General features: G+C 44.3%; 1 protein-coding gene across 1 annotated transcript; it reads right to left on the bottom strand.

Annotated features, from left to right (window-relative positions):
- Window positions 1-166: 166 nt before the first annotated feature.
- On the bottom strand, window positions 167-5,651 carry myclb (MYCL proto-oncogene, bHLH transcription factor b). Its single transcript, XM_058046554.1, has 3 exons — window positions 5,374-5,651; window positions 4,171-4,848; window positions 167-2,109 (listed from the first exon to the last, which is right to left on the bottom strand). Exons 2-3 carry the CDS (start codon window positions 4,808-4,810, stop codon window positions 1,337-1,339), a joined length of 1,413 nt encoding a protein of 470 aa, XP_057902537.1. The 5' UTR covers window positions 4,811-4,848; window positions 5,374-5,651; the 3' UTR covers window positions 167-1,336.
- Window positions 5,652-16,597: the final 10,946 nt, after the last annotated feature.

The following is a 16,597-nucleotide window of genomic DNA, read 5'->3' as shown; positions in this document are numbered from 1 at the left end:
TACATACAGCGGGATGCAAGCGTAAAACTATTCCTGAGTGCTGGCAAAGGCTGGACAAACTACTTTGAATGTTTTACAGTACCAAAGTGAAGAACATGTGTGTTTTATGGCTTCTTAACTACAGGAGCAGCACCAAGCTTGCACAAAAGCAACACGAAAGCAGTAGAAGTACGTTCAGTAATACCCCCCCTCGTTTGGCTCCAAACATCCATCCTCAATTAAGACAATGTTACAACTCCAAATTTCTTTTTCAGGCATCAATTTTCAGCACAGAACCACCAGTAAATCCCCATCAGCCACTTTAACAAAACAAGCTCACACTGAAGACAGCTTTGTAGGAAAATATAGTATAAAACTTTGTCATGTGACATTTACAAAAAAAAAAAGAGCCAAGACAGAGAAGACACAAACAAGGAGGCATTGCTGAGGAAAATGTGACAAAAGTTGTCCCGTGTTGTTAATGTTCACTCAGTGTTTTATTTATTTTTATTAACAAAAATAGAAGCTTTGAGTTATCTCTGAAAAGCCAGTAAGCTTTAAGACGCCAAGGCTGGAGAAGAAAAAACTAAGATGCGTATAGTACACAGCTCTGGTTTTGGTTCGGAAGGGACTGTACAGAAACGGGTACCATGTACAGAAACAGCCAATATTGAAAGGCTTCTACTGGCATTCGTAGCAGATGAAAATTAACATTTTACAAATATAGTAATTACACAGCAAGATATACTGGGGGCTTCATTTTAAACAGTTGGCATCAAACAAATTAAATTTAAGCCATTCTCTATGGATTTGGTTGATATACTGAAGCTGACATTCAACGTTTGGCTGGTCTTCATGGCACAATATTTTTTTATCTTTTTAAGTCTAGTTTAAAAAAAAAAAAACCTTGCATCTGAATAGGAACTTACATTAACTTGCTACAAATCAGGCCGTTTCCGTGGATGCAATGCTGCTGCAAATAGGAAAAAAAAATAAGTTGCACTTAATTGGAGCTACAAATGGTCATCCGTTTGAGGTGTGTGTGGGGATAATGGCACAAAATTGAGAAAAAAGGTGATTCTTCAGGGGACCTTTCAGTCTCGTAGACATCACAAAGAGCCCCACCATGCAACACTTGATCAGTGTCAATTTGATGTAACATTGAATTAGCATGGGGACGTTGATAACCAACGACCATCAGTCCTAAAGCTTGTTGTTTGGACTGGCTTATGGCCTCACTCAGAAGCTAAAATGTGCAAACCACAAAAAAAATAAAGAAAAATCCACCCGCACAATTCCAACGTGATCTTAATAATGTCCTTCATTTAGTCCTGTTCAGTTCCGAGACCGTCCATGCTCAGGATCGTTTGAGCTGAGCCAGCCTCTGCAGCAGCTGCAGCTGCTTGGCCTTCAGCTGCTTCCTCTCCTGAACCTTCTGCCTCTCGCTGGCGTGCAGCTGCTGCAGGTACTCGGTGGCCCGCGTCAGGATGGCCACCTTGGGCGTCTTGGGGCAGTCGGCCAAGCCCGGGATCTCGTCCCGTAGTGACAGGAAGCGTGAGCGCAGGTCATTGCGGCGCTTGCGTTCCAGGAAATTGTGAGCCTTGCGCCTGTCCGTGTCCTCGCAGTCGGAGGATTGGGGGCTGGAAAAGTGCGGGAGGTGGTGGGGTTTCGAGTGGGGCGATGAAGAAGAGGATGAGGAGGAGGAGCAAGGAGGAGAAGAAGGCGACGCGGAGGAGGTAGGCGAAGAGGCATTGAGGTTGGGCAACTCGGCCGCAGTTACTTGAGACTGTCTGCTGTCCAAATTCAAGGGGGCGTGGCCAAGCCGAGGCTGGTGGCAGTTCTGGCCCTGATGGTGGAGAGCGTGCGCAGAGGCCTCTTGACGGACTCTCTTGCGGGGCGGCTCCACCGCCGGCGGGAGGGTGTCCGGGGAGGGGGCGGCGTAGTTGTGCTGCTGTTGATGGATGGAGATGTGGAATCGCTTCATGCCGGGATCCAGGGGGTCAGCCCTCACCGTGATGGTCACCGGTTTGCGGGCGTTGACCAGTCGGCGGGGTTTGCGCTGTTGCTGCTTGTGCTCCACTGTCACCACATCGATCTCCTCTTCATCATCATCTTGGTCATCCTCATCATCTGGAATGACAATTAATAGGAATCATTCATTTGCATGGAACTGATTGTGAATAATTACAATTGAGACAAAAATGAAGTGCAGTACTTGGCTGCAACCAGCAGAGGTGCTGGTGAGTCAGTAATAGCATAGTGGTATGGAATGGTTAATTTTGCTATCCAGCACCTTTTCTTATAGAAACCATTCAAAAGACTATATAATCATGTTATATATAATAAAAAGTCAATCAAAGTCAAAAGAATAGTGCATCATTTAAAATATGACCATGTAGATAAGACCGTTTAATAAAAATAACCAGGTGTAGACTCGTTCTACATGACAAATGTTTTATAATACTTGGGTTGAAATATGGGCCCCCAAGTAGAAAATGAAATATTAACATGACCTTCTTGGCGGCGCATCATACCTAATATAATGGTGGGGAAGTTGAGCTCCTCCCTTTGCCTGTCTTTATTCCGTTATTGCAGCTCCCTAAAGATCCGCCTTGATGTAGAATAACTGCCAGTCTTTATTTAATGGCACATCCTTAGAAGGCCGACTTAGATGTGGAACAATCAAGGTGTGGTGGTTAATGTCAAGACCCCCCCCCCCCTCCCCACCCCCGCCTGTCTTTCATTCCCTTATTGCAGCTCCCTAAAGGATCCGCCCTGATGTGGAATCAAAGGATCTGCCTTGACGTTATTGCTCAATAGAACTCTGGCATTAAAACAGGAGTTTAGAACATCCAAATATACATCAAGGCATTTCCTCATAGTTGGAAACGTAGTCAAACACACACGGTACATTAGGTCTAAGTGGAAATTCCCCATCTTCATTCATTTGGACAAAGTTAAAAGGTCATTTAGGTGAAGTTAAAAAGACACTCAAGTGGAAACGAGCAACTCTCCCCTTAATGATAATCAGTGCTGCACAGAATCCCCCACTGATTTACTCAGCACTATAGGATCAGCGTTCTCTACACAAGGAAAAGGGACTTAAGACTCCAATATTGTAAAAACCTTGAGGGATTTTCTATGCGCTTGTAAATTGAAACAAGATTTTAAAATAATGGTACCTCAGCGGATTTCACTACAAAGAGGGAGGTGTGTCTTTTTTTGATGACATAACAGATGACCACATGCTAAAGAAGTCAATTATATCGCACTTCCGTGGCACTCATGCGCACATTTATTGCTCTCATTTAAGCAGACAGGCGTTATCTCCCGGAAGAAAAAAAAAAAAGCATGAATGGCTGCCTGGAACTCGCGTCAAAAGGCTTGTGCAAGGCTCCTCGACCTATTCACAGCGGGCAGGCTGGCTCGGGCAGAGTCCACCCACTGACACAATTGGCGCCACAGCCTGTTGAGTGAAGGAATGCAGCAACAAGTCCCCTTTGTGACATTCCACGCGCCATTATACACGGTCTAATTTCAACATCACATGGTAGCCTACATACCAGGCTCAGAATCATATGGGTTCAGGGAGTGGATGGGGTGGAGGGGTGGGGGGTAGGTTTCCCCTTAGGAACATTACAATTACAAAAGCCTTTCCTTCCCTGTTGCATAAATGTCCAGTATTGACCTTATTGAGTGGACGTCAAAGCATGAAGCGGCACTGCGGAGAGGCATTATTGTCGGAAGTCGGACGGACCTGAAGGAACAGGGAGAGGTAGCAGCTGGCCTGCTGGCACCGAGCCAAGCAGGCAGATGTTTCAAATGGGCGTGTCGCCGCCGCTCTCTTGGCCCTGAAGCATGTGTTGCATGCACCAAGGTAACGCAATGCAGTCATGTGCCATACACACACACACACACACTTATTTCTGTCCATTGTGGGACGGATCAAAGGCACGCCTCACAGCTGCTATGTTTTTATACAGACTGGACGCTGTAATGGGTACACCCCCGATATTTATTATTATGGTACTTTGCACCCACACTGCACCATTCTGGCAGGTGTTTCGAATATTCTGGTGACCTCATTTAGGTAGTACCAACAATAATAAACAACAATACTAAATAAACTAAGTCAAAGCAACTATGTTGTCTGCAAGCTAATTAGTTTTTCGTTTACCATTAATGACTGACCTGATGAGTCGGTGTGAGACTCGGACCCAGAGGAGACTTGCTTCTTGCAGGTATTCAAAGGGAAAGTGAGCACAGCAGCCGGGTCCACGCAATCCGCTGCAAGACAGCTGAGAGCTGGCGCATCAGCAGGGACACCCTGCGCCCTCCCCGGTGACGCCACGGTGGACCCAACCTTGGCGGCGGGCCCCCTCGTGGGGCAGGAGAGACAGCGCTCCCCTACAACTCTCTCCAGCTGCTGGCCAGCAGAGAAGCAGCTCCACATGCAGTCCTGGATGATGATGGAGCTCAGGTTCCCAATGGGGTCGTTGGCAGGGGTCACTTTGCAAGGCGGGTCCTGCTGCTGCTGTTGTTGTTGTTGTTGTTGTTCATCCTCCTGCCCCAAAAACTGTGACACCCACTCCAGTTTGTCCCCAAGAGTTGGACACACCAACCTGCCTGACCCTTCCACTGCCCGAATAGGGGACATGGGCGGGGTCGGCACCAGCTCGAATTTCTTCCATATGTCCTCGCTGGGCGCCGTGGACTTGAAAAAATCCTCATCGGGGTTGTGGTCGTCGTAGAAATAATGTTGGTAGTGGTCCAGGTGGTCCATGTCCCAGTTGTCATAACGAGGCGCCGTAGAGGAGCTTATGCCCGGCATGAGGGCAGCGGGGGTAGGTCACTCCTTGTTCCCTCTGTCTGTAGAGAAAGAAGCACACTTGTACTCATGCATATAATCACACCCCTGTCTGGCTGTGAGCCCCCATAAAGCATCTATTTAGGAAGCGTCACACTAGCCAATTAGCGCCGTTAGAGCAACTACTGCCAGGGATAAAGGGTTAAAAACGATGCTCCACAGTGACATGATGTGCCAGTGAAGACTACACACCGATATGGGCACAGCGTGCATCAAACAAGTCGCTTTACTCCTGTGAAGTTTCGCAATAGAGTTTCATTACATAACAGTGTTTTATAGTAATCAGATACAGAGGGCAAGGAGGGGGGAGCGTCCTGATCAACAGAAAGCAAGGTGATTAAATTAGAAATAGATTAATTGGCCAGACAGGTAGCCGTCCTGCGTGCTCGGTCCTTATCAATTAATTAGCAAGAGCCGATGAGATCAGGCAGTGCAGCTGGGGACTTCCAGGTGCTTCCATTACTTAAAGAAGCCTCGTTTCGTGGATCAGCGTGGAGTGAAGAGATGAAGTGAGAAATTAGTTTTACCTGGCGTGCAGGTTGAAAAAGCTGCGTGCTCCTTCATAGATCCTCCGTGTGCAAATTGAGTGAGATTAAAGCAGCCGCAATGAGCTTCAAAACGGGAAGGAGGGGGGGAGGGAGCATATGGCGCTGATTCGTCGCTTCTTCGTAATTTTTTTTGTCTGCCTTGTAAACAGTCCGCGATAACTGGTGTGAAAACTTGCCGCAGTTGCACCGCTAGAAAACGCCGCACAAGCTCCGGCTGTGTTCACTTTCTTTGGCAGACTAGCGCGCTATATGATCCCTGGGAGGGAGACTTGGCTATTATGCATAAAGGGCGGGTCGTAGTAGCCAGGCCACGCCCTCTGTTTAAAGAGACAGTGCGTCCAAAACAAAAAGTCCTGTGATTACACACACGCACTCTGTCGCACAAAGAGAACCGGCGAGTAATTATGCAAACATAATAACAATATGTGTGATAATTTGCGCTGAAGAGCCTAGCCTATAGCCAAGAGATGGCAGCATCTCGACCACAAGGAGACGTTTCACAAAGACTTGATGCAGAACAACGTTGTCAAGAATCAACAATAACAAAGGATTATACAATTCAACAATATTAAGCAATGCGTTTCATTTATTGAACATGGTCAAAAAAGTATTACTTGGAAGGCACATGCATAAATGACTCATGAATTGCTCTGTCGTCCTAATCATGTCCTCTATAGCAGTGTTTTTCAACCTTTTTTGAGCCACGGCACGTTTTTTTTTTACATTGGAAAACATCACTAAGTCTATAGGAGGAATGAGCTAGGTGTTGCCACACGGACCGATATTACATTGCTCCGCCAGTCTTTACACCACAGACACTCCACAGTAGCCATGTTTACATGAGGAGTTTTTCTCTTTCCGAATGACTTTTCCGGAAACATTGGTATCCATGGAAAGGAATATTCCAATCTCTTGTCTACATGCGTCGCTATAATCAACCAGAATAGTCAATGGGGCATGCCCAGTAAAACGTAAACACCAACATCACGTGATACCGACTTCCCACGAGTTGTTCTTTCACTTGTTGGAATAACTCCGTATTGCCAGTTTTTCGTTTGTCCAGTCTTGAAATTTAGTTTGAATCAAAAACAAACTTTCCGTATCAGTCCAGTGCCGATTGCTGGCCTTCATTTTTAAAACTGAAGAACGTCTGGAGCTGTGTGTTACGTCATATCTGAGCATGCGATATGATAAATTTAACCAGGAAATGATCAAATTCAATCTTGCTAATATTTTATAATTCAACTCGGTACATGTTTTATATAGATATATATTTTCTTTTGACTTATGGACTTATGAATGACGTATAGAAGGGTTTAGATTCTGTTCCACAGATGGCGCTAATGCACACGAAAGCTGCTTGCCAACCGCCAATAAAGTACAGAAGAAGAAGAACGCACCCTGACAACTTTCCGTTTGAGCGGGAAAGGAATATTCCACCCCTGTTAATCCCATTATATATTCATTCGGATTGGCACTATTCTTTCGGAATGAGGCGTATACAAAGGTTAAATTCTTTCCGTTTGAGCAAATAAACCAAATGCAATTGGAATATTTGGGTCCACGTATACGTGGATATTGACATAATATTTGCAAATGATGATTAATGAATGTTAATTATAAAAAGTGATATTGGATAATTCCTCACGGCACACCTGACACTAGTGTGCCGCGGCACAGTGGTTGAAAATCACTGCTCTATATGACTTTATATATTTAAAGTACTGGTGCAAAAACACTTGTCAAAGTTCTCAACGCTTGTCAAAGTTCCTCTATGTGGCAGGAGTATATGTAATCCGTGGTGGCACATGCTTGAATTTCAATGCAATCAATATGAAGTATAAGATGCATAGCCTTGGTGGGTGTGCGTGTACTCAACAGTTGTACACAACAACTGCTGACACTTGTTTTTCCTGCCACATGAAGCTCTTAAAGTGCCGCCTTTTCTGACTCATGGAACTTTGGCACAAAGTGACTTAGAGAGAATGATGATTGGGAAACATCCCATATATAACTTTGTCTGAACAGCAACAACAAGCAGACAGCGGGAAATCCCGTCCTGTGTTCCTCTTCCCGTTAAACTCACCAGCCAAAACCTCCTGTCATGGATCGGCTGTTGCTCTCATCGCTTTTCCTGACAACTTTTCCCTTCCCACTCCTGAGCTTTTATCCCCCGTCAACCGTGATCAAAAAGATCTTGACCCGACATGAAACCCTGAGACATTAGAGGGTTACGCCTTCCCAGGGGAGCCCCTGCAAAGACGAACTAACTGACTGGAGAAACACTCCACAAGCTCTCAATTTCCCAGCCAGCATCGCTTCCTCTATCCTTTCTTTACATTTATCATCGCGTTTGGAGGACTCTCTTCTTTCTCCCTGCGTTAGTCATCAAGAGTAAATGGTTGTCAGGCTGAGAGAAATTTTTTCTTTTTGAGATTTCATGAATCTAGTTATGAGCAATTTGCATTATAGGTTCATTGGAATCAACCATAACTCTTCATGGATTATACTGGCTTGTATGTGGACATGAATCAAAGGAATGTCATTGCAGATTGTGTTCATCTTCACCTCAGCCCGTCTGAGCATATAATTGTGAACTATTTTTTTCTTTACACTGACTGTACTCCTGAATAACTGCACACAAAACAGTGAGCATTTGTCCAAGGATGCAAGGCACCCCAACCTATGTGGGCTGTCCGAGTATTTTTCTGACAAATACGCTACATGGCAGGGCCAGCTCAACTTGCTCCGCAAAAAAAACCCACTGTAACTTAAGGTTGTTAAGCCCAATCACCATGAAATTGGTCACACGCTTTCAGGGGACTGACAAGCACATGTCTGTAAAATAAAAAAAAAACACAGCCACTGTGAAGCCCACAAACTGAGCAACTAATTGCCCATAATTGTTTTACATTGGTTGGCAACCAGCCCACGGCGTACCCCGCCTCTCGTCCGAAGTCATCTGTGATAGGTTCCAGCATATCCCCGTGACCCTAGAGAAGATAAGCATCCATTAAAGGACGCATGATGACTGAGAACAAAGGAGTATGTGTGCAACAACCCCTTCCTCCAGGGTCCATCTCCATGTCAGCTGACCTCCTCCGCCCGACTGTGACCTTGCTGGGTGATCAATGAACACCTAGTCTAGGAGCCACCCATCAGCGTGTCTGGTCTTCCACAGGTTCATTTCATGTAATCTGGGAGACCAACACGGGAAAAGGGACAGCTGCTACCCACTGGATGTTGCTGACCTCTGTCACACACACGCATACTCAGCAACAGGGAGGAGATTGTCTTTCAGTCCAGATGCTCCTTACACCCATCCACTGCAGAATGAACGCCCCCCCCCCCCAAAAAAAATATAATAATAAGGATTCAGCAATGAGTAGGGGCTCCGTTCTTGGTAAGTCATCTTATTCACTGAAGAAAAACATAATTAAACCAGCTGCTAGAGCGCCATACTTTATTTTAAGATGCGCAGCAAAGCCTGCCCTTTATTTTACAAAGCTGTATTACTGTTACAACATAATTACAGGTGGCCTTTAATAGTTCTATTTTTAACCATTTCTTTGTACAGTAACAGTCTCCCAACATCCATAATAAACATTTGAATGTCCAAATCTTTGTGATTCAAATTGAGCAATCAAAGTTGCACAATGTCTTGTCAGCATAATGGGTGTTTTTTTTTCCCATTAGGATGCAGAAAATCAAAACCTTGTTAATGATTCGCATAAATACAAAAACACACACACACACAACAGCTGCATGTAATTAAATGGCATATTGATTTTAATCACTGGAGCTAATTGACGAGTAGCTACCGCAATAACGATTGTGGAAATCCTTGAGTTAGTAAGAACGTGAGCATGCTTCCTTCGGTACGTAGGATGCCGAGCATCGCCACAACAGAGGTCACCTTTCTCATCCCGAATTAAGGCTGCTGTTACTCGCTTCTTCTTTCTTGCCTGTGTGACTTTTACTGGATTCTGAATAGAAATCAATTCTGGATGAACAGGCTGTCAGGACAGAAGGCACTGACAGAGAGAGGGAGGGAGAGTGCAGGAGAAAAGGGCAAAATGTATGAGAAAGTGAAGGAGATGGTTTGTGAAGAATGTGGAGACATGCGGGAAGGCGAACGAAAGGCTGCGTGTATCGAAGGTGGGAGAGGATCGGGGAGGTGACGCGATAACGGTTCACAGGAGCAGACTTGAAGGAAACTATGCAATTACATAACTGATATTTGGCAGGGCGACGTGATTGAACATTCTTCCAGCATTGCAAACTCATCGGCCACAACATTCGGTACACCTTAGGAAGGTATTGCGGTTGCATGCTGAGATCTTTTCCGAATATTTTGACATTTATTTCCACTGTAGTGGTAGGTTACCGGTACATAATTCACCCCGGAACGATCGATAGGGGAGGGGTTGCCACCCGGAGGGATGGGCGCAAGGGACGGGGGTTTTCCGCTTCCTGTTGTGGTTGAGAGACGGGGCTTTCGTGTCTTTCATGTCTTTACGTAGCAAAGAGTGCAAGTTAATGTTTGCAAGAAAAATAAAGTTTTCTCCCAAATGCGACACTCCGCCTCAGACTCCAGTTCTTCGGCACTTCACCACCGCCTATTGGTTGCACTCAAAATACTTATACCGTATTTTCTGGACTTTAAGTCACTCCAGAGTATAAGTCGCACAAGGCCAAAAATGCATCATTAGGTAGAAAAAAACATACATAAGTCGCACTGGGGCACGGTGGACTAGTGGTCAGCGCGCAGGCCTCACAGCTGGGAGACCAGAGTTCAATTCCACCCTCGGCCATCTCTGTGTGGAGTTTGCATGTTCTCCCCATGCATGCGTGGGTTTTCTCCGGGTAGAAAATGTATGAATGAGACATGTTTGTCTATATGTGCCCTGTGATTGGCTGGCTACCAGTCCAAGGTTTACCCCGCCTCTCGCCCAAAGACAGCTGGAATAGGCTCCAGCACCCCCCGCAACCCTCGTGAGGATAAGCGGTAGAAAATGAATGAATGAATTGAGTCGCACTGGAGTATAAGTCACATTTTTGCGGGTAATTTATTTTACAAACTACTTGACCAAAACAGACATTACGTACTCTTGGAAGGCAAGTTCTAACAATAAAAGTTTCCTTCGTAAAGTAAAAGTAAAAATGTAAAATGTTTGCTTGATGGCGGCCATGTTTTTTAACCCACCCTGCTCAAATGTTAGAGACATGCGCTTGTCAGTCCACTGTGTGGAAATATGGGCTAATAACTATAAAAGCAATCTTCACTCGTTAAATGTACTGCAAAAAAGGTCAGTAAGGATAATTCATAATACTGCCTACAGAGAATATACTAACTCCTTATTTCTAAAATCATAAATACTTAAACTTGCTGATATAGTTCATCTTCAAACAGTTAAAATAATGCATAAGCTCCACACAGAGATGGCCGAGGGTGGAATTGAACCCTGGTCTCCTAGCTGTGAGGTCTGTGCGCTAACCACTCGACCACCATGCCACCCGATCCCCACCAAGCATTGTGGAATTCTCAATGTACTCAATGTTTTGGCCCGTGAGTGTACATTTAGTCCTCACACACACACACACACACACACACACACGCCTACCAGCTTTTCCACAAGATTTCCTCAGAAGTTGTCAGTTGTGTCATGAATAACTGAGCTGATTGTTTTGAATGTGCCTAAAGCTTTATTAGTTTACATGCGTCCTGATTTAGTTTGTAAATCTGCTGCTTCCAGGGCTTTTAGAAATGAGGAGCAGAGATCATTTGACTTCAACCAGCCTTGAAGATGAATGTGTAAAGAGACAGCCATTCTGTTTTGTCTCTGTACATTTTTTTTATCCCCTCTCCTTTTTCTTATTCAGGAACACACACTTATATTCTGATACCATAAGCACTGCAAATATCACTCAAACGTTTCAGTACCGAGTGTACCAAATGTACCAAATGTACCCGCGCGCCAATCAGTTTATAAAGTGGAATATTTCATGCTTAATCACCGGTTTGACTGAAGAATGTTCAGTGGAGCTTTTCTGCAGCCTTGGAGTCTGCTGTCCTCACTTGCCTGTTGAACACAGTGAAGATGTAACCTTGACAAGCTGATAGAACATTCCGGTACCAATTTACAGAACATAAATAAAGTCAGCATTGGAAAACCGCATATATAATCATGTAGCTTTGACTGCTGTGAAGTTTTATCGAAAGTCCTGACCGGAGGTAGCTTTCTTGACCACGTAGTCATTTGGTAAGAAGTGTATTACACAACACAGCAGCAACAGAACCAATGTTGTAATAGCGGTAAGATGCAAACTTTAATACTGCTGATTGTAAACAACTGTACGGCAAATGTGACGCATGCGAGTGTCATGACAGAAGTTAAGTCGCAAAAAAAAAACATATGAAAGCGCATGCAGAGGTAAATAAAGCTATTGAATGCTGACCGCTCATGATACTTCAAATGCGTTATTAAATTGTTAACTTTTGTAGCTGGGCGGCACGGCGGTTGAGTGGTTAGCGCGCAGACCTCACAGCAAGGAGACCAGGGTTTAATTCCACCCTCGGGCATCTTTGTGTGGAGTTTGCATGTTCTCCCCGTGCATGTGTGGGTTTTCTCCGGGTACACATTCCAAAAACATGCTAGATTAATTGGCAACTCCAAATTGTCCATAGGTATGAATGTGAGTGTGAATGGTTGTTTGTCTATATGTGCCCTGTGATTGGCTGGCCACCAGTCCAGGGTGTACCCCGCCTCTCGCCCGAAGACTGCTGGGATAGGCTCCAGCACCCCCGCGACCCTCGTGAGGAAAAGGCGGTAGAAAATGAATGAATGAATGAATGAATGAGTTCTGGCTGATAGAAGACTAGAGTTCATGAATGAGGTCTCCTCCTATTTTGTGTGGAAGTGGTAACTTTTTAGCTTCTTATTTTGTCTTTACCCACACTCGGCCATCTCTGTGTGGAGTTTGCATGTTCTCCCCGTGCATGCGTGGGTTTTCTCCGGGTACTCCGGTTTCCTCCCACATTCCAAAAACATGCTAGGTTAATTGGCCACTCCAAATTGTCCATAGGTATGAATGTGAGTGTGAATGGTTGTTTGTCTATATGTGCCCTGTGATTGGCTGGCCACCAGTCCAGGGTGTACCCCGCCTCTCGCCCCAAGACAGCTGGGATAGGCTCCAGCACCCCCCTTGTGAGGAAAAGCGGTAGAACATGAATGAATGAATGAATGAATGAACTTTTGTAGCTCACGCATCGACATTTTTGAAGACTTGGTGGATAATTTACGGTAGATTGTTGCCACACAAATCAACGCCGCCAAACAGTCAGCTTGTATTTTAATTTGTTATCAAAGCATATTGTTTTATTTTGATGAAACGGTGGATGACTTTTATTCGAAGATCGGTGGACATCATCTTTAAAAGAAAGAAGAGGTGCTGAGAGCCGATCCTGTAGCCCAGAGGCAGGAGACACAGATGGGAATGATCAAAAGACGCGTGGCTTGGGCTTGTCAACAGACAAGACTGATAGATGGAGGCATCTGTGATACTTTTCTGGGGAGGGGGTGCGGCAGCAAGGAGAGACCTGCTCCCGCATTATCATTCCCACTCCAGTTTTACCAAACTGTGCCTGAATAATCTCATGCCTGCTCAGACGGTGGTGGTGGCGGCGGCGGCAACATCAAGATGATAAACGATCAGATTTGCTTTGGATCCGTCCATTAGACATAACCGATTCACGTGGCAGCAGTTGGATGGTGACAGCTTTGAGACATTTGTAATTCAAATGAACAAAACAGATTAGATGACATGCCCGCTCTTTATTGGCGCGGGCTATCAAGTAGAGCGGGTTGCCCACACAACAGAGGAAGATGAAAGGAACCAGGAGAGACCACCTCGTGTAGCTGTGATATTCCCTAATTAGAACTAATTGCCTGTGAGTACCGTGGGTGTGATTTCCCACTTGAGGGGGCCTGAAAACAAATCTGCTGAGACAAATTACACGAGGCGGTTGTATTCTTTGGTAGCAGAGACATTTGACATGGAAATACACTTCGGTACGCTTACATGACGGACAGACCTGCAGTAACGACTTGAACCGCCTTAGTAGAGATGGGATTTTTGGCTCTTTGAGGGGAGCCAGATCTTGGTGAGCCGTTCCTTTCAAAGAGCTGTTTAAAAACTGGCTCATTTGGCTCATTTTTATATTTATTAAGTTTTAAGAACGGGCGGCACGGTGGTCTAGTGGTTAGCACGCAGGCCTCACAGCTAGGAGACCAGGGTTCAATTCCACCCTCGGCCATCTCTGTGTGGAGTTTGCATGTTCTCCCCATGCATTTGTGGGTTTTCCAAAAACATTCCAAAAACATGCTAGGTTAATTGGCAACTCCAAATTGTCCATAGGTATGAATGTGAGTGTGAATGGTTGTTTGTCTATATGTGCCCTGTGACTGGCTGGCAGGGTGTACCCCACCTCTTGCCACAAGACAGCTGGGATAGGCTCCAGCACCCCCGTGACCCTTGTGAGGAAAAAAACGGTAGAAAATGAATGAATGGAAGTTTTAAGTTTCGTTTTATCTTGGAAATAATCACTTGGAGGAATTAATTTAGATATCCCACTAATATGAGTTTGAATTATTCTGGAATACTGATTATAACCTTTTACACCGCTGCTGCTGCTGCTCTCTAAGACAGGGGGTATTTACGTGTTTTTGTGTTGTTGGATTTTTTCGTTTTTTTACTGGCGCACTCACGTGAAGGCACCGTGCACAACGTGGCGTAATGCTAATCTAGTAAGCGCCGCTGGGGTGCGCTCGTCCCCATGTAACTGGGGAGTGGGGGGAGAACGGTTCCCCGCTGCGACTTAGTTCCCATCGTTCATGTTAATAAGCCGTTCAAAAGAACCGGTTCGTTCGTGAATGTCACAACACTTACGCCTTAGTGTGCTTGCCAGGCCTGCAGACGGCAATGTGAACCATCTTTTGACTACCCTAAACATGCATGCCTCACATTTCTCACATCGCATCTTCTCAAGGGACAATACTGAAATGGAACTCAAGTGTGTATAGCAATGTTGGTTTATCGTTTTCAAAGATGTGCAATTGGAGATACATTTCCGGATAAAAGGCACAAGGAATTGTGTAGCCCTAATAGTCCTACATATACTGTATGTTCTAATATACTCTTAAAAATGCTGGGTTGTTTTTTTTGACCCAACCGCTGGGTTGAGCCTGTTGGGTCATTTAATTGGGTAATTTTTATTGAATTGGGTATTCTGAGAACCCAATTCGCTGGGTTATCTCTGTTGTGTGCTAAGTTATGAAAATAAAAATAAAAATAAAAATAAAAATAAAAATAAAAATAAAAATAAAAATAAAAATAAAAATAAAAATAAAAATAAAAATAAAAATAAAAATAAAAATAAAAATAAAAATAAAAATAAAAATAAAAATAAAAATAAAAATAAAAATAAAAATAAAAATAAAAATAAAAATAAAAATGGTATATTGGCAACCCAACTTGCTGGGTTGAAATAACACAGCAATGTAGTAAATATGAACCCAGCGTTGGGTCATATGAACAACCCAATTGTTGGGTTAAGATAACCAACCCAACTTGTTGGGTTAAAATAACCCAACGCCAGGTTGACCCAATATTTAACCAGCGCTGGGTTGGGAAACAACCCATATTGGGTTATTTTTAACCCAGCATTTTTAAGAGTGTACGGGTTGTGTTTCATTTCATTTTCTGAACATGAGTGAGCTGCGGCACACAAATGGCCCTGGGTCAAACTGCAGACACGCCTAGCTTCAGTAGAATCCTGCACTTCGGTGAGTAGCTTATTCATTGTACTGTCATGGAAGTATTATATGTACAATAAAGCTCAGTGTTGATCAAATCTGTGCATATATTTGCATCTTCTTTCAATGTATGGCGATGCTCAGAGAGAATCGAGCACACACACACACAATCTGTTGCTGAAGCTCATATATTCATTGATATAGTCAGTTTTTTTGGGGGGGTGGGGGTCCTCAACTTTCTACAAAAGCTTTGCTGATCCTTGTCACCCCTTCTCATCACCCTTGAATAAGCAAACAATGGTATCTTTCACCTCTCACTGGAGAAGACACAATGGTTAATCCAAACAATAGCAACTCCTCCTCAAATGTGGGGAATTGTTTGTGTGTCTGTGTGACTTCTATTATTGTGTGAGTAGCATATGTCCTTGTGACATTGCAGGAAAGAAGGTCACTGTGTAAAGGAATTTAAGTCATTCTGGGACTCTTTTCTTTGTGCTTTTTTTTACTTCAATAGACATGACTATAATTCTTTTCGAAAAAGTTTGATAAAACTTTGTGTAATGGAGTCATACTTACCTACATGTAGATAATATTCATCAAGATTTTCTTTTGTTTTCATGCTCTTTAGTAACTCCCGTGGATGTTTTTTCCATGTATACACATGACATATTGTATGATTGTGAGATTCATTCATTCATTTTCTACCGCTTATCCTCACAAGGGTCGCGGGGGTGCTGGAGCCTATCCCAGCTGTCTTCGGGCGATAGGCAGGGTACACCCTGGACTGGTGGCCAGCCAATCACAGGGCACATAAAGACAAACAACCATTCACACTCACATTCATACCTATGGACAATTTGGAGTCGCCTATTAACCTAGTGTAGTGCTTGGTTACCGGTACATAATTCACCTCGGAACGATCAATAGTGGTTGCCACCCGGAGGGGTGGTCGCAAGGGACAGGGGTTTTCTCTCTTCTTCCTGTTGTGGTTGCGAGACGGCGTTCAGGTCTCACGTAGCAAAGAGTGCAATTTAATGTTTGTGAAGAGAATAAAGTTTTCTCCCAAATTTGACACTCTGCCTAAGACTCCAGTTCTTCGGCGCTTCAATAGCATGTTTTTTGGAATGTGGGAGGAAACCGGAGTACCCGGAGAAAACCCACGCATGCAAGAAGAGAACATGCAAACTCCACACAGAGATGGCCGAGGGTGGGATTTGATTGTGAGATATGATCAGTTAATATGTGAAAATCCAGAACTTGAAATTGTTAAAAGTGAAGAGAAAATGCTAATATATGGGGCAATAGAGGTCCCCTCAGCCTCTCAAGGTACTACACTCATATTTCTCAGTGTTGGAATTGAACAGCCTCATAATTCCTTCATCACACAC

The sequence above is a fragment of the Doryrhamphus excisus genome, chromosome 14, assembly GCF_030265055.1.
Source record: "Doryrhamphus excisus isolate RoL2022-K1 chromosome 14, RoL_Dexc_1.0, whole genome shotgun sequence".
NCBI lineage: Eukaryota > Metazoa > Chordata > Actinopteri > Syngnathiformes > Syngnathidae > Doryrhamphus > Doryrhamphus excisus.
The sequence above is the reverse complement of the archived record's forward strand: the minus strand, read 5'-3'. Positions and strand labels throughout refer to the sequence as shown.

Bases quoted from the DNA above. Each gene is read 5' to 3' on its own strand.
- myclb (XM_058046554.1), bottom strand. From the start codon at position 4,810: ATGCCGGGCATAAGCTCCTCTACGGCGCCTCGTTATGACAACTGGGAC. The intron at 2,110-4,170 runs GTCAGTCATTAA...TTGTCATTCCAG, and splicing joins GTCTCACACCGACTCATCAG to ATGATGAGGATGACCAAGAT.